The sequence below is a fragment of the Thunnus maccoyii genome, chromosome 3 (genome assembly GCF_910596095.1).
Source record: "Thunnus maccoyii chromosome 3, fThuMac1.1, whole genome shotgun sequence".
NCBI classification, from domain to species: Eukaryota; Metazoa; Chordata; class Actinopteri; order Scombriformes; family Scombridae; genus Thunnus; species Thunnus maccoyii.
In genome coordinates this window covers 14,419,420-14,438,275 of record NC_056535.1, presented here as the reverse complement: position 1 = coordinate 14,438,275, position 18,856 = coordinate 14,419,420, and the positions used below count along the sequence as shown (strand labels likewise).

Here is an 18,856-nt window from a genome sequence, read left to right as displayed (position 1 = left end):
GACGATTCTGTCTCACAGTGTGGGATTCACTGTTCACATTACTGACCACTACCCTTTCACTAATGGGAAAAAAGAGGCACACACTCATATGGCTCCCTATTTATCCCCACCATTTTTCTTTTCACTCACATTTACAGAAAATAATGGTAGAAAGGCTGTTTGTGTATTTGAGTGGGTGTGTGGTGAAAATCAGCCAGATTGGTTTTGAAAGAAAGCAAAAGAGAATAGCAAGGATCACTGCAATTTTTTTTTTAAAAAAAAGCACAAAAAGAGAGAAAAGAAAAGAGGAGACATTCAGAAAGACAGAACGAGTCAGTTAAGTTAAAAGTACAAAGCATTTTTGTAGCTTGAAGGTTTATATTAATGTTTCTTAATGTGTATTTGTGTGTATATGTGTGTGTGAAACAGTTCGACTTGGCTCTCTAATGGCTTTCCCCTTCATTTGCTTGATTCATTCAGGAGCCAACACACAAAAGCACACACACCCACATGCCCTGCTGACTGAAAGGCAGCAAGGATAAGTGGTAGCTCGCTGAAAGGAAGGGAGAGAGAGGAGGTCGCCATAGCAACACTGGGGGGGTTGTCGCTTTTATTGGAGAAAGAAAATAAGCTCTGCCTATCCTCCTATCTCTCTCTCACTTTCTCAATTCTCCATTCTCTGTCTCACCTTTCTATTTTGTCCGTATGTTTATTTCATCTTCCGTGAGCTGACGTCAGCTGCTCGGGACAGCTACTCAAGATGTGAAAATTCATCTCACGTCTGGTGTTAAATTCTTTACTTGTTAGTATTTTTATTATCATCATTATCATGAAACTGTAGTTTAAAAATTATATATGTGTGTGTGCAGGGAAATAAATATGTTTGTATCTCACATTTTAAGTATAAGAAGTAGAATTAAAGTATATAATTCTGAGGAAATGGTGATACACACACCGACAGTGTTCGGACACTCTGAGACAAATACACAATATCTGAAAGTATATTTTCAGCTATTAGTGAGTCAAGGTCCTGAGTCACTTTCACTGATATCATTAGTAGGTCGACTCTTTATTACAGGTACATCTGAACAGAAGCAAGCATGTCACCCTGTCAAGTTTAGCAATGTGACTCATTTATCAGGAAAAGCTTGCACACACAAACACACACACACCCCCCCACACACACACACACACACACACACACACACACACACACACACACACACACACCACTGGGTGCAAAAATCTGCCACATTCTGCATGATGGCACATATGATGGGACATGATATCCTATAACAGGGTGCATGTGAAAATTGTTGAAAATGTGGAATCCCTTCCCTGTCACAGCATTTGAATTCTGTTCACAGGTGGACTGTTTCCCAGCTGGACCTGGGAACACTCGACTCAAGGACAACCCTCCCACATCACAGCTAAACATGTGTGTGTGTGTGTGTGAGTGTGTGTGTGTGTGTGTGTGTGTGTGTGTGTGTGTGTGTGTGTGTGTGTGTGTGTGTGTGTGTGTGTGTGTGTGTGTGTGTGTGTGGCCAGGAGCAAATGATTGAGAATTTACTGCCATGGTGACAGCAGTATCTAATAGCAACGGGTTGTTGAGAAGCCTGCATTTTGCGGGGGTGGTGGTGGTGGTGGTGGTGGAGGGAAGCAGTAGAAGGAGCTGAACACCGAGTGCTCGTACTCACATTTTTCATAGTATTCACATTTTGATCACGTTCTTTACAATTTGTGCAGAGTGACATCACATGTACAGTACTCAGTGCTTTTGGTCATTCACTATTTGCTCCCTCTGCCTTAAATATGCACTAATGCATCATCAAAAGCAAAATCACAGACATAGAGAGCAACTGCTAATTGTTCAACTTAATCAAACCTGCTCCCCTGCTGGCAAACAACTCAGAGTAGATTTTAATATATTCCACTCCAGTACACAGAACCTCGACATTATTATGTAGTATTTTGTTTAATACACATGAGCAGATGCACTGACTTCATCCTGTCTCTCCGACAGAACAGACAACACAAAGATATCACAATTAATCATGATTAATCATCATTTCCACGTGTCATATTTCAATTAACTAGCACATTGTGTGTGTGTGTGGTATGCGGCTGTGTGTATTGCGTGGGCGATGGCAACAGGTCTGTGTTTATCTGCCGGTTCCCTGTCCATGGTTGCCATGGGGAAAGAGACAAGAGAGAGTTTGGTTTGTGGTTCAACAAATTCAATGTAATTTGTCTCTACAGCAAAAAAGAACAAGGGCTGTTGCTTCAAAGGTTAAGATCTATTTTACTCACAGCTTAAATGAAAGTTTTAACCATTTAGAAGAGCAGATGATATCACAAGAGGGGGAATTAAAATGATCCAGGGAAAAAAGAAGTAAACACTCCTTCTTGAACATCTTATACAAAATGGACCTTGACTCTGCATGGTTTATTGACTCTCTCTGGTGGTGAGATTTGGTAGTGCATTTAACACTCTGGTCATTTTTCACAAAACAACCATGCACATACATGTATATTATTGTAAATTTTGGAATTCACTCAACTGCTTACTCCTCCTAACTGCACTGGAATAACTTCTGCTGACATAAAAAAATTTTTAAAAAAATAAAACAGTGCCCTCTAAAAAAGGAGACATCTCAAAGTGACCACAGGTGCAATCCTAACAGAGTTCCACACTGCTGAAACTTTGTTGGATAAAGTAGTAACGAGAAAATCCTTTTAAAAATGTTTCCATAATGCATTGTTATATGAATAATGATGCAACCATGATGCAACCACACAAAACAAGGGCAATATGAACTTCAGTATGTTGAAACTCTCATGTAATACGCTGGTATTTTCACACTGTGTTTATCAAGCAGTTTAGCACCAAGGTATTGTTAGCAGGGACAATACTTCAGCACTCAGTGATGCTGTTGACACTCAAATTATATTTAGTGGGAATAACAATTGAGAGCAAGCTTACTGGCCACATAGGTGAACTGGGGAATGGTGTTTTAAGGAAACCTACATTATGTCAATCCACGTTTCATGTACACAGAAACACACATACAGAATTCTTGTTAAAGGGTTTTTGTTGGTTAGCTCAAAATCAGCTAAAGAACCATAAATATTGTACATACTGTCACAGCCCAGCTAAATCCAGTCACACAGGTTTTCAAAGTAATAAAGTCAATTTACCCGCCCCTGCAGACAGAAAGTGAGCAAAGCAGAGGGGTCGTCACAATACAATATACATTCATCGGCCACTTTCTTAGGTATACCTCTCTAGTATCTGGTTGGACTCCCTTTTGCCTTCAGAACTGCCTGAATTCTTCATAGCATAGATTCAACAAAGTGCTGGAAACATTCCTCAGAGATTTTGGTCCACATTGACATGATAGTATTACACAGTTGCTGCAGAGTTGTCAGCTGGACATCCACAATACACATCTCCTGTTCCACCACATCCCAAAGGTGCCCTACTGGATTGAGATCTGGTGACTGTGGAGGCCATTTGAGTACAGTGAACTAATTGTCATGTTCAAGAAAGCAGTTTGAGATGATTTGAGCTTTGTGACATGGTGTGTTATCCTGCTGGTAGTAGCCATTAGAAGATGGGTACACTGAGGTCATAAAGGGATGGACATTGTCGGCAGCAATACTCAGGTAGGCTGTGGAGTTTAAACGATGCTCAATTGGCACTAAGGGGAAAGCGTGCCAAGAAAATATCCCTCGATACAAGGCAGGATGGATCCATGCTTTCATGTTGTTTACGCCAAATTCTGACCCCAGCATCTGAATGTCGCAGCAGAAATCGAGCCTAATCAGACCAGGCATGTTTTTCCAGTCTTCTATTGTCCAATTTTGCTGAGCCCATACGAATTGTAGCCTCAGTTTCCTGTTCTTAGTGGACAGGAGTGACACTCAGTGTAGTCTTCTGCTGCTGTGGCCCGTTCTGCCTCAAGGTTCCATGTGTTGAGCATTCAGAGATGCTCTTCTGCATACCTCGGTTGTAACAAGTGGTTATTTGAGTTACTGTTGCTTTTCTATCAGCTCGAACCAGTCTGTCCATTCTCCTCTGACCTCTGCCATCAACAAGGTATTTTTGCCTAGAGAACCGCTGCTCACTGGATATTTTCTCTTTTTCAGACCATTCGCTGTAAACTCTACTGATGGTTGTGCCTGAAAATCCCAGCAGATCAGCAGTTTCTAAAATACTCAAACCAGCCCGTTTGGCACTAACAACCATGCCACGTTCAAAGTCACTTAAATAACCTTTCTCCACCATTCTGATGCTTGGTTTGAACTTTAGATTATCGTCTTGACCTTGCCTACATACCTAAATGATCTTGTCTACATGCCTAAAGGCATAGAGTTGGTGCAATGTGATTGGCTGGTTAGATATTTGTGTTAACAAGCAGTTGAACAGGTGTACCTAATAAAGTGGCCGGTGAGTGTATAACAACACAATATATAAAGACAAGATCTAGTTTTAAGGATAATACAAATGCTACAAATGAAAGATGAACCTCTACCTTTAAATATGTAAAAAAAAATGTTTTAAACTTATCAAGCCTTTTTAGAGCAAATCTGTCATCTTTAATCATCTAAAACTAGACTTTCACAGATGGAGCATAAATGGTAACTTTGAATGTCATACATTAAAAGAGATCATTCAGTATCTGTTAATGAAGATTTAAAGAGATGGCACAGCTAGTGTGAGACTAGTTTCAAAATCACATTACAGTCACAAAACTGCTGAATCACATTCAAGGACAGGAAAGGACAAAAAGCCATTTCCCATTGCTAGATTGTGGACCTAATTTCAGGTGACAGACCAAAACAACAGCAATAACTGATATTAGACAATGTATAAGCGTGATAAAGCATGCAGCAGAGAACTTAAGGACAGCTGATTAAACATCAGTATCAAACAATTAAACGGAAAAGTAAAAAGTAAAAGTAAACGGAAAATGATGCAAATCAAATTTTTCCAAGCACTATCAGTTTCTTATAGATATTGGAAACATTCATTAACCAGTAAGAGTTATACTCACAGTACTGAAAAACAGGGTGAAAAGTTAAGGGTAAATTTAAAAACTTGATTTATAATGCTGTTAGTTTGTACCGCACAGTATAATCAACAATAATAACCTTGACAATATCTAATTTAATCAGATCATATCATTATCAAAAGACGCCTGAAGGATATCAGTTCTTTCCATAAATCCAATGCAACACAGGTCTTGACCAAACAAATGAATGAGCTTGACTTTTCTGTTACGCTGAATTGGCAAACCATAACAAACATAGTTAACAGATAATGCAGATATGGGGACGAACCTGTGAGTATATAAGGGTGTCCCAGCCCTCAGTTCTTTGTACAGAAGCAACATGGGCAAGCTACTCATCTGCATTGGTAAGCTGAGCTCTTTGCTCGAAGGAACTTCTCAAACTTACATATTGCAGCTGAATTTCATTTTGTGCTCAAAAGAATGATTTATTTAACACAGATAATGCAGATTCATATTAACTACCTAACCTGCCTCCTCTTCACCTTCTCTCTGTAGGACTGGCTCTCCTGCTGCATGTGCAGCTAGGTAATTATATACTTTAGACATATGAGATGTGTGGACATGTGTTAGTTAATAACACAGATAAAGAGCAGACTAATTGTTCCATGTGTTGCAGGATCATCCTACATCCTCTCCTGTTATTTCACTAACTGGGGACAGTACCGTCCTGGAGCAGGCAAGTTTTTCCCCACCGACATTGACCCATGTCTCTGTGACCACCTCATCTATGCCTTTGCTGGAATGGACAGCAACATGATCAAGACCTATGAGTGGGACGATGAGAAACTCTACGGACAGTTCCAGGCCCTGAAGAACCAGTTAGTATACATAAATGCTCATAGTGATTGTGTGTGTGTGAGACTCCAGTGTCTAAATGAATTTAAAGTCAAGCCAATTTTATTTATATAGCACCTAATCACAACAGGAGTTACTGTATCTCACGGCACTTTTCATATAGAGCAGGTCTAGACCGTACTCTTTAATTTACAGAGACCCAACATTCCCCCATGAGCAAGCACTTGCTGACAGGAGTAAAGAAAAACTCCCCTTTAAGGGGAAGAAGCCTCGAGCAGAGTCAAACTATGGGTGGGTGGCCATCTACCTCGACTGGTTGGGTTGAGAGAGAGAGAGAGAAAGAGAGAGAGAGCAGGAGGAGAGAGAGCATAGCACAATGCAAGTTCTACATAGAGATGTATAGTAGTAATAATAATAATAAAAGTAAGACTGTAGCAATGAGTGTTGAGCAGGATCAGGGGGCAGTAGGGGCTTAGTAATCACAGATCCAGATTCTACAGCTCTGGAAGCAGAGATACCGGCGAGACGAGAAAGCACAAAACTATGGGAGAGAGAAGATGCTGAATTAGTAACATGCATTAATGGGATATGAATGTGTACAGATGGAGAGGGAGAGGAGGAGAAAAGAGCTCAGTGCGTCATGGGAGTCAAGGCCTATAGCAGCATTACTAGGGGCTGGCCCAAGGTGAGCCTGGCTGGCCCTAACTATAAGCTTTATCAAAAAGGAAAGTTTTAAGCCTACTCTTAAACATAGAGAGGGTGTCTGCCTACCGGACCCAAACTAGAAGATGGCTCCACAGGAGAGGAGCCTGATAATTGAAGGGTTCTACTTCTCATTCTACTTTTGGAGACTCTAGGAACCACAAGTAAGTCTGCATTCTGGGAGCATAGTGTTCTCGTGGGGTAATAGGGTACTGTGAGCTCTTTAAGATATGATGGTGCCTGACCATTAAGGGCTTTGTAGGTGAGAGGAAGGATTAAATTCTATTCTAGATTTTACAGGGAGCCAATGCAGCGAAGCTAAAATGGGAGAAATATTATGTCTTTTTCTGTTTTTTGTCAGTAGACATGCAGCAGTATTGTGGACCAGCTGGTGAATAGTGTTGGTCCAAGCACAGAACTCTGTGTCTGACTTTTGTGTGCTTGGAGGATTCAGGATTGTTAACATGTACAAACTGAAATTGATCTGATAAATAGGTTTTAAACCAGCTTAATGCAGTTCCTTGCCAATTAAATGTTCCAGTCTCTGTAATAGGATTTGATGGTCAATTGTGTTAAATTCATGTAAATAGAATAAATTAAACAGAACAATTTTTCATTTTATAATAATAATGAATATGTAACATGTTTAAAATATTACCACACTCTATAGAATGACATACTGTAACATACCTGCATTTATGAGAAAGGACAATAGAGTAGGATGGTCATCTCTTGTGGACAAACACTGCATGCTCCGTCTGGAAAGATGGCATCACGTTAATGTTAGCTAGCTATACTGGAGAGATTTTTACTGGCAATAAAACACACAAAAAATGAACGGTTAACTTAATAAAAACACGAGAAATTAACCTAAGATAAATAATATCCAACCAAATAAAGCCAGCTTAACTTTTATGTGCTTTTCAAGTTAATTTACAATCACAGACATGTTGCCTAGCAGCAAATCCTCAGTTGCTTTGAGGATTACCCATAATCCTTTACTATTACTACTCAATGCAGGTACAAATTTACAACAGCAGGTAGCATAGTTGTCCCATTTAGCAGGATTTAACCTGAACCTTTTCAACTATGTTGCACATGGACACACACAGAATAAAGTGTGAGAGGTTAAAGTGGATGTTGCTACTGCTTGCAGGAACAGCAACCTGAAGACTCTGCTAGCCATTGGAGGATGGAACTTTGGTACTCAGAAGTAAGTAATGTTCATGAGGATTAATAGTCTCAGTACTTTTTAAGGACTTTGATGCGCAGGTAGAAACACTCTGACCCTCTTTTCAGGTTCACAGCCATGGTGTCTAGTGCTGCCAATCGTCAGACTTTCATCAACAGCGTGATCCAGTTCCTGCGTCAGTACGAGTTTGATGGTCTGGATATTGACTGGGAGTACCCTGGCTCTCGTGGCTCCCCACCTCAGGATAAGGAGCGCTTCACCGTCCTGGTTCAGGTCAGACAAACTGCTATCTTGTATCTGGTAAAACATTTTGGCTTTAAAAATGCAGTCATACAGCAACTCAAACTGTCTTTCTCTCTCCTCACCCATCTGTAGGAGTTGATGAGTGCCTTTGAGGCAGAGGGCAAGAAGACCAACCGTCCCCGTCTGATGCTGACAGCTGCTGTCGCTGCTGGAAAGGAAACCATTGACACTGGGTACCAGATCGCCCAGATTGGAGCGTAAGTTTATGAGCAGACACATGAGACATACCCTTATGTGTATTGAACAGAACACTTTTTAAGCACTGACTCTCATGTCTGTTCACTAGTGTGCTGGACTACTTCCATGTCATGACCTACGACTTCCACGGTTCATGGGAGCACAATGTTGGAGAGAACAGCCCCCTGTACAAGGGACCCGCTGACCAGGGATCCAATATCTACTTCAATGTGGTGAGTGAGGGGATCATTATTTCTCTGCATTTCAACAATTACATCTTGCTGTAAATGATTAAACATTATGGAACAGATGCTCACGCTGGTCTGTATTCTCTCATATATAGAACTACGCTATGAATTACTGGAAGAGCAACGGTGCCCCAGCTGAGAAGCTGCTGGTTGGTTTCCCCACCTATGGCCACACCTTCCGCCTGGCTTCCTCTAACACTGCTGTGGGAGCTCCCGCCAGTGGACCTGGACCTGCTGGAACCTTCACCCGTCAAACTGGCTTCTGGGCCTACTATGAGGTATTTGCTTCTTCTTTTGACTTTATGTGTGCATGTATACATTAGACAGAACAACATACGGTATTCACATGAATTGTGTATTGTGTCTCTAACCTTAAATCTCAACTTGCTGTCAGATCTGCACTTTCCTGAAGCAAGGAGCCACCCAGGCTTGGGATGGTCCCCAGGATGTGCCATATGCCTACAACCAGGGAATCTGGGTTGGATATGACAATGTGAAGAGCTTCCAGTATAAGGTATGAAGTTATATTTCATTATCTACACCAACTTTTATATGTTAGGCTGCACTTGGTTTAACCTCTTATCCGCTCTACAGATTCAGTGGCTGAAGCAGAGTGGTTTTGGAGGAGCCATGGTGTGGAGTTTGGACCTGGATGACTTCACTGGAACTTTCTGTGGACAGGGAAGATACCCTCTGATCAACACCCTCAAGAGTGGACTCGGAACTGGAACTTGTAATGCATGCATAAACTACACATACTCTGGCAATCTACTAAATAGGACTGTTTCCATCTTTTTGACTTCTTTCATTTTTCTCCTCAGCCTGCAGTTCTCGTTCTAACCCATTGCCTCCAGTCACACCCACCCAGCACGCTCAGCCCCAGCCTGGCGGTGGCAGCAGTGGAGGCAGCAGCAGCAGCGGTGGCAGCAGCAGTGGTGGCAGCACAGGATCTGGCTTCTGTGCTGGTAAGGCTGACGGACTCTACCCAGACGCAACCAACAAGAACGACTTCTATCATTGCCGGCAGGGAAAAACCTACAGCCAGCACTGTGCTGCTGGCCTGGTGTTTGATAACAGCTGCAAGTGCTGCAACTGGGCTTAAACAATCCACGGTAGAACTTCATGTTCTTGTTCTTAAGTTAGGAGCTGGGTCAACTATCATGTAACACAAGACCATTTCACTAAGGCCCATTCAAGAACAGCTCTGTAACACCTGTCACTGTTCTAAACTGAATAAATACCATTTACAGCAACTTCCGGTGTCTGATAGTTTTATGTATCTTGTTTATGTTTTTCACCAGTCAAATCATCAATTAAAGAAACAAAAATGAATTATTTATTGCAATAGAGGTTTAGACATCAAAGATCAGCAACATATAATGTGGTCAACAACCTTTATTGTCCTCATGTATTGGACATAGCATTACAGTCAGAAACTGAACTGCAACAAACCAAGACAAACATTGACTGCACAAACCAGAAATGGTCACTGCAGACAAAAGGATGATAAATTTCAGCATAAAAATGAGTAAAAGTATAGTAGTAGTAGTAGTAGTAGTAGTAGTAGTAGTAGTAGTAGTAGTAGTAAGATACAGGTGGCAACAAATGTTATTTTGACAATATTCTCACAGAAACAGAGTACGTACATGAGTACATATCAATATATTCTCATTTAAAACAAAAAGTGAATACATCACTGCTTTAAATAAAATATTTTCTATGATTTCTGTGTTCTGACAACATAAATACTTTTTCAATGTCTTTACCTAACAAATGCTGTATTACCTTGTGGTTACATAGAATAAAATTGGATGAATTAAATTATAAGCAAGACAAAAGAAAACAAAGCAAAAATCATCACTCAAAAGACAAAATCCTTGGGTCATTTTTAAATTCTACTTTTGAATATTTTAACATAATACTTACATGTGATATAAATGTGCTTCTGTTAAGCAGTTTTCATACATATTTTCATACACATGCACACATAAACTCATTCACATAGTACATACAAATATTTAGAAAATATATTATATATGTAATGATTACAGTTCTGTCTGTGAATGTGCAGATACATTTTTAATGTTAAGTAGTAAAGTAAATGTGTAAAAACAGCAAATCTAACAGGCTATACTCATAAAAAATGACCAGTTTAAGGTTTTGAACAACATTTAGAAAGATTTTGTGTGGATTCTGGCTTTGCTCTCCTGCTACATATTGCACCACTAATATGTACTAAAAGCCATTTACTTTTTGAGTACACTGGGTGCATAGAGCACTTAGAATAATTCTGAGTTATCATTGTTTCCCAAAAGTTGGATAAAAACTTTCGTTCTTTACATTCATTGATAATTATTGTTCGAAAGGTGTAAGGAATATTGGCCATAATCACAGTGACAGTAATCAAAACAGTGCCAGCACCAACACTTTTATTTAGTTTTTGTAATGTATTGCAATGAGGATTGAGTCAGCAATGATGGTTCCAAAGGATGGTAAATCACTTGTTTATGAAATGTAAGGGACAAAATTTCCTTCTATATTTTCCTTCTAAATTTCCATGTCAACATGATACAAAATTAAGGAATTCTGCGACGCTGAGACAAATGTTTTCTTGTCTTCTTCTGTTAAAGACATGCAGATTTCCCTAATATACTTACAGTTTCCCAAAAATCATTTACTCAATGAAATACAGTAAAATCAGAATTTCTTATGTGCCTGACATCCAACACTATCAGATGGAGCTTTTGTAAGAATGATTACATCAGCCGAGGGACTCAAGAGCAAATTAAACTCACTACCTGACATGTAGACAGATTCTTAAAGTTTTAAGAGCTCTTCAAAGAATGAAAGACATCTGATTAAGGTAGATAGGTAAGTTTAATACCATTCAGGTCAAACATGGCATAAAGAAAATCTGCCCTTCATATAACCTCCCATTCACGCAGCAGCTTTTTCATAACTTTATACTGTAGTTGGGTGTTCAGCTTTAACTAAAGCTGACTGGTTGAAGAGACATGTGAAGATTGAAGATTGCATTTACATTTGCTTATCGCTTGTTGACACTTCTCTTCTTTTGCTGCAGTGTTCTTCTGAGTAGCGTTCTCCTCGATGGATGTCCAGGTAGGGATGCCATTCTTCAGAAGGAGAGCACAGTGACTTCAAACGCTGTGGAAGGTACAAGATTATAAAATCATATTTATAAATCATGAATATGGGTACAAACTTTGAAGGGCATCACTGCTTTCAAATTACAAAAGAGAAATCCCAGCTTGTTAAAAACATTTCTTGTCTTAAACAAGGCGACACACACACCTTCCAGGGATTTCCCTCTGCTCTTATCATCTTATACACAGCGATGACAGGGATCCAGAGGAGGACAAATGCAACCATGCACCAGCCCAGAGCCAAACCCCAGGCTGGGAACTGGACTGTTCCATAGGAAGGGGGCACAAATGTCAACAAAGACCAGATCAAGATCCCCTGGACAACAAAGGTAGTTGTTAATATAATTAAAGTGTAAATATTTACACTTTAATTCCCAGATTACTTAAAAAAAAAGCTAAAATGGACCTATATAGGTATACAAAAAGTGCCCCGTGAGGGAGTTGAAAGGTAAAATAGGTAGAGCGTGTGTTGAAGGTGTTATTTCTACAACAATATAAAGTAAAAGAACAAACCTGAGGTTGTACTCACCACTATGATGCAGGGGCTGATAAAGAACCAACATGCTCTCCACCACAGCCAGAAACCAAAGGTCTTTTCTCCAATCATCATCTCAATGTCTTTAATCAAACGGTTCCCTCCTGCAGGGCATGAGAAGAAAATGAATATGTGCACAACTCAGCAACAGAAAGCTGTCTTACTTCTGATGCTAATGTCTACATCATTCAGGCCCTCAGCTGCTAGCCAAGATGTCAGCAATATAATTTGTTCACCATAGAGAATTCTGTAAAGTCAAGTGATATTCTATATTAAACTGTCAAGAATGTCAAAAAAATCCCACAAAAAGACCACAACCAACAGTGAGTTGATCACACTAATACCAACAAGTATTATCTAAACCTGATAGCTTATTCTGCTGTGCCTTTCATTGTTCCAAAAAACTATTAAAAACACATCAGTGAGACATATGGTTGCAATTGATGACATGTTCCTTCATTACTACAAACATGGGCAATGTGGTTTATTTTAAGTCAGTTCCACATGCACCGTCCAGGTGCCTGAAATACTCAGGAGAGCATCAAATCTGCAGCTGCAAAACCACCAACAAATGCAATATTCACTTCTATTTGAGTGACATTTGATAGAAACTATAGTGCCCAGCTGTTTTAAGAAATTAATCAACCTTTTTTTAAAAAAAAAAAATGAAACTACATATTTGTGAACCATTTTCAAAGATTTACTATATGTCTTCAGCAGGGATAAATTGGCTTGTACCTGGGTGCAACAGACAAGATAGCAAAGTATTGTATTCCATACTTCAATAATATGACAATAATTAAGGAATTGTCATGTTTTCAAATGATGTTAATCTAAAGTGCCAACTCTTAAATTCCCATGCTCCCAGTGGTGATGGAAGGTTTAAGCACTGACCTATGCTGCTCTGATGTTGAGAAAGGCTGTGCAGGCATATCATTGGGGTTGTCAAGTGGGCTCCGACTTTCATCAATATTTCACTGACTGGGCCCATGATGTCTCCAGTAGGCTCAGCTTCAAGTATCAAGTGTCAAACTAACACATTCTTGGTTTTGGTCTTTTCATTGGGGTTGTTGACAATAAGAAAAAATAAAGAATATTACCAGCTTTTGTAACTAACCAGCAAAATTAAGCTAATTTAGGTAACATAAGTAGCTGACAAAGGTAGAAAATTAGTAGACAGCTGGGTGCTTCCAGTGGGACAGACAGACCTCTAACTTCTCACAGCCCAACCAGTCAAACTCATATTTGTAAGAAGCCCAATGACTGCACTTTGTGTCGTATTGTTTCAGTAATTTGCCAGGTGCTTAAGAAGAACATTGCTGACACTGACTGTGGCATACACATACAGACATACATACAGTAAATACAGCCAATGAAACAAACTTGTAAAGTTGTATAAAAGTCTTTCACATTTACCATATATGTAGCAGAAGCCAATGATCTCCATCAGAGCCAAAATTAGCAGCACCCAGCTGGTAATAAACTGGTCGATTAGAGTCACCCAGTATATTCCTGCCTATTTTAGACACACACACAGTGCAGGTAAGCAAGATAGTAATATCAGGCAGCAGTAATACAGTCACTCTCAGCAGACCTACCCTTGTGACACATGGCAGGCCCAAGAGGAAGATGATGGAGCTGGTGGCAATAGTTAAAAAGGCACGTCTGGGTTTGAGGATTTCAGGGTATGCATCAGTCAGGCAGGTGGTAATCACCTCTAATGGAGAGAGGAGAGATGAGAAGTAACAAGCAAACTGAAGAATTTCAGGCCGAAAGGAAAACAGTGATTAGTTGCTTCCGCACAGATCCAATGTGTTTAAAAAAGTGTTTTGGAATAGTAAATGACAGTCTCACCTAAAATTGTAAACTGAGTGTCCAGACCAACTATGAAAAGCATGAAGAAGAACAGGATAGACCACAGAGGGGAAATGGGAAGCTTAGCCAGGGCAGCTGGATATACAATGAATGCCAGGCCAAAACCTGCACAAAGATGGAAAAACAAAACATCAGAGAACATATAGCAGCCTTTCGACATTTTTTAAAATCAAGTGGTATTAAAGGTGCCTGACCTTCCTTCACCACTTCTGCAACAGGCTTTCCATAGATTTGAGCCATGTGACCCAAAATTGAAAAGATGGCAAAGCCTGCAAACACACTGGTGCCTAGAATGAGATGAAAATAGTCACATAGAGTAGACTAATCAGCTTAAATATCCCATGCTTTATTTTACACATACTGGAGATTACCTGCTCAGGCAGCCAGTTGAGCCTACTCAACAAAAAGAAAGCCTCCTGTCAGAAAGGGCAGCACTAAAAATTTTTAGCAGCTTTTATTTAGCCACTGCAAATGAAAGAACTCTGGACTGCTGCCTTTTCTTCCTCATTAGACCCGTTGGATAGCTTTTCACCACTATGGTTTTTTTTATCACTGGGAGGCGCCCCAGACATCTTCAAAATCCACGCATAGTGGCTTTGATATTAACTAAACTGTGTACTTACAACATTACATTGTTATATATTTACTTAGTTCTGATAAAGCAGCAAAATAAATACACTTTATTTGATATAGTGCTTGAAACAGTGTTTTCCTACCATGGTTAATGAGGGTTACAACCACTGAGTCCAGGAACATGTTGTTGTGGAAGTTGCTATAAGAAGCAAGAGTCACAACTCCACCCCAAGCAATGGACAGGGAATAAAAGGTCTGTGTTGCGGCGTCCTTCCAGACCTGAAAACACGTCATGTTTTAAACTTATGCTACTGTTTTTAGCCTGTAGACTGTCAGGATGGCAATGTCAGTCTGTCAGTTCACCACTTTGGTCCAGAGTGATATATCTCTGAAAAGTTGTACAGACATTCGTGGTTCCAAATGATGATGAATCCTAATGACTTTGGTGATTCCCTGACTTTCCCTCTAGCGTCATCATGAGGTTGATATTTGTGAAATGTCCTCACAACTATTGGATGAATTTCCATGAAATTTACACATTCATTTCTCCTTTACAATTGATTATAATAACTTTGGTGATCCCTTAACTTTTCATCTAGCACCATCATCAGATCAAACTACTTTGGTTTTGGCAATACTTTGGTTTCTGACCAAATACCTGCAAAACTAATGACATGCCTGTCAGCCTCAGTTATACTTTTTGTTCAGTGGTAATTGGCCAATGCTAAAACAAGCTAATGTGTGAAGATGAACATAGTAAACATTGTACCTGCTAAACATTTTAGCATTGTCAGCAAGTGGTTGTAAACTCTTGCTCTTGTTGCGTCGTACACAGGGAAAGTTGGGTCCTCACCTGTCCTTCAGTCAGTTTGGTCAAGTTGGATTTGGAGCCAATGTAGAACTCTATGCCATCTTTAGCTCCCTCCAGCGTCACACCTCTGATCAGCAGGATCACAATCACCAAGTAAGGGAACGTAGCTGTAAAATACACAACCTGGAAAGACAGAGCAATAAAATTCATACAGTGAACTTGGTTGTGAGCTGACCATAGTGGGCCAAACCTGCTACATATGAATGAAATGTGTGTATCATATCAGCATTGCTTAACAAAGCAAATGGCATTTACTGTTACTGCACAACACCAGAAAGATTAAAGAGGAAAATTCAACTGGGAAATACATTGTGTACTTGCTTGCATTTGTGGTGTCTGATTCTTGTTTTCATGTGCTTGAAGAAAAGTTACATTTTCACAAGCTGTGGATAAGGACTCGTTATAAAGTACAGTAGATGTTGACTTACTTTGCCAGATGACTTGATACCTCTGATGAGCGCTGCAGCAACAAGCATGGAGCTCAGCAGCAGACAGAGAGCCAAGTACCAAACTACTGGTCCTGTTTCATCTAGACCACTGGATCTCTGCAGAGCCACACGACTGAAGAGAAGACACATCTGACTGTAACAACAGCAGTGTGACAGATGTGTGCATATGTGCTCGTTTGCTTGAGTGTGTGATACTTACTCCCAGTACTGCTCACTCGGGCTCTGCACTGGAACTTTGATCATGTTGGATGAAGGACAAGTGTTGTTTTCCTGCGTCCAGTTCGTCACTAAAACACCACTTACATTGCAATACACTAGAAAAGGAGAGATGACCAGTGAATGGCTTGCTTAAAATATCAGCCAATTTGGTGCAGATCTGATCAACACATCTCACAAGTAATAATGATGGCGTTGAAAAGCACCTTTAGGTCTGTCACCGCAGTTACTGTCAGCCCAGCTGTGGCAGCTGGACCACGGCAGAGGAGACTGGAAGGAGGCGAACATGTAGAACAAACTGTAGGCGATGATGACGTTGTAGTAAATTGACAACAGTGCGTTCACCATAATTATGCCTAAGCCAACACCTGCAGAAGATAATAGGTTATAATGCAAAGTATATGTCTATATAAAATATTTTACAAAAAAAATCTGTTGTCTGACCTCACTGAGCCAACCAAACCACAAAAAGATATTTCTCTCTTTTGTATTTCCTGATGGGCAGAGGGAGACCTTGAAGCAAGCTCCATAGTTAAAGAATCACCTTTTTCTTTAAGCTTTAGGTTAATGACCAATATTATTGATTTAGATTAACTTTTGATATCGCACATTATGCTAAATGCACCATTATATCACCTATTGCTAGGTTATAGTTGAGATCTGTACTGCCTTACATTCAGAGGTAAAATGATCAATAAAATAATATGAGGTAATTAATTAATAGTTTGAGTCATATATCAAGCATGATTGTTACACTTTCCAGTTATAGGTTTTCAAATGTTTTTCACTACTTTCTGTCATTTTATAAAGTTAAATGATTCATCAATTAAATTAAAAATATCTATAGATTAATCAACATTTTAAAAACCTGATAGTTGCAGCCCTACTTTTACTCACTAAAAGGTTTTATAAAATTGTGGCAACATGGAATTTAATTTTGATCTAACAGAGAATGAATTTGCTGTTTAACTGCAGGCTCACCCTGCAGTATCGGCACTGCTCTCCACATGTTGACTGGGCCTTGGCTGCAGAACTGACCAATGGCATTTTCCAGGAAGAAAAGAGGAATTCCACACAAAACCAACATCACAAAATAGGGAATGAGAAAGGCACCTGCTCACAGGGATAAAAGCAAGTTTTCACAACTACTACAACAGAATTATCAAAACTGATTTTTCTGAACACTGATGCCAAATAATTACCCCCTCCATTCTTAAAGGCTACATAGGGAAATCTCCAGATATTTCCCAAGCCAATAGCGAAGCCGATCATAGAGAGGAGGTATTCTGTCTTGTTGGTCCAGTTCCCACGTTCAGGGTTCTCATCGCCATCATCCACAGGGGAGTCCTGCTCAGAGTAGAGTTTTATAAGCTGTGATGCACTATCTGTGGTTTAAATTAACTTAATAATAAATAATAAATAACTTATAATAAATCTGAAAAAAAATGTTTGTAATATAAGCATCACCAGTACTGTGTATACTGATGATACTACAGGACAGTGGTTCTTAGATTCCAACCACAAAGCAGATGATTTCTCTGATGAAGACTGTAGGAGCTTTTTATGGTAGTTTTATGAATAATAATTAGTATTTGTTTCGATTATTTGATTACTCTAGATATTTGCTTAGATTAGAGGACTTTGTAGACAGCACATCCCCACCGTGCATCAGTGGTCCTTTGATTTTAAGTTGCATTTTAATTATTGATAAATGGCCACTTCAAACACCTTCAATCAAGGCAAAGGCAACTAACAAATGACGTCATTAGTGGGGTGTTTGGTTGGAGTGGGCACCTGCTGACTCTCAGGCCTCAATGACACAGAATGGTAATTTTTTAAACTCATTTTACTTTAATTCACTTGCTATTAATGTTATCAATGTTACATTTGTGCTTTTCCTGCCATATCATTTCAAAATGTTTACATAAAACATATTAGAGCCTCGCTATGAATCATACAGACACTTGGGTACTTTGTCACCAGGAAGTTTAAAATTTGTTCAATGTTATGTGGTTATTATGCATCAAAATGGCATTAACAGCTCAGTGAGACTGCAGTGAGATTCACTGTTGATGTATTTGTAACTTAATCCTTTATATGGTAGCTACCTGTCACCCTAAATAAGGGTGGGGGAGTTCAGTGAATTAAGTAAATGTTTGTTAAATTCAGTCCCCAAGGGCAACAATGTCTACATGCATTTATCCTTCCGATGAATGTCTGTTTAAGTTTTTCTAATACCAAAAAAAGAAAACATATTGGAGTAATAGTTACTTTGATGGACAACAAACTATCATAATTTTATTGTATTCACTTTGGTTGTAGCTATATAGGCTTTAAATAGGAATGGGACATTGCTGTGTTACTGCAATAATGATGTATGTTTAGCTTTGTTTCATTTTCATTAGTGCTGTTAAATTCAACCATCTGTTGTGCAAAGACACAAAACAAACAAACAAAACAAAAACAAATATGTGAAGAATGCTCAAGTTAATTATGCACTTAGAAAAGCAGATGTCTGTAATCCTACCTGATCAGCAATAATAGGAGGATCCTTGGAAATGTTTGAGCCATATTTCCACATGTTCTTTCATCCGTTTCTGATGGTCGTCAGAGGAAACTCACACTGCTCAAAAAAGTGTCTCAACTCAGAGCAACAGAACTGGATTCTGTCAATGATCTGTTTACCGCAGAGACAGGAGAGC

General features: G+C 39.5%; 2 protein-coding genes across 3 annotated transcripts; one reads left to right on the top strand and one right to left on the bottom strand.

The window, feature by feature from the left end:
• Nucleotides 1-5,373: 5,373 nt before the first annotated feature.
• LOC121894094 (acidic mammalian chitinase-like) lies at nt 5,374-9,710 on the top strand. Of its 2 annotated transcripts, XM_042406437.1 has the most exons (11): nt 5,374-5,398; nt 5,550-5,579; nt 5,671-5,872; nt 7,708-7,764; nt 7,851-8,016; nt 8,119-8,243; nt 8,333-8,456; nt 8,567-8,749; nt 8,866-8,985; nt 9,066-9,204; nt 9,293-9,710. In XM_042406437.1, the coding sequence occupies exons 1-11, from the start codon at nt 5,374-5,376 to the stop codon at nt 9,571-9,573; spliced, it is 1,452 nt and encodes a 483-aa protein (XP_042262371.1). In that variant the 3' UTR covers nt 9,574-9,710. The 2 variants fall into 2 exon arrangements, with proteins under 2 accessions (XP_042262371.1, XP_042262372.1); XM_042406438.1 differs by lacking the exons at nt 5,374-5,398; nt 5,550-5,579; nt 5,671-5,872 and adding an exon at nt 6,639-6,715.
• A 1,409-nt stretch (nt 9,711-11,119) lies between these two features.
• Nucleotides 11,120-18,735, bottom strand: LOC121891224 (sodium- and chloride-dependent neutral and basic amino acid transporter B(0+)-like). The gene is made up of 15 exons (XM_042404057.1): nt 18,682-18,735; nt 17,357-17,501; nt 17,136-17,267; nt 16,361-16,522; nt 16,138-16,252; nt 15,918-16,050; nt 15,472-15,612; nt 14,762-14,897; nt 14,240-14,332; nt 14,025-14,150; nt 13,769-13,887; nt 13,587-13,686; nt 12,165-12,274; nt 11,784-11,951; nt 11,120-11,636 (listed from the first exon to the last, which is right to left on the bottom strand). The coding sequence occupies exons 1-15, from the start codon at nt 18,733-18,735 to the stop codon at nt 11,508-11,510; spliced, it is 1,863 nt and encodes a 620-aa protein (XP_042259991.1). The 3' UTR covers nt 11,120-11,507.
• Between the last annotated feature and the right edge of the window lie 121 nt (nt 18,736-18,856).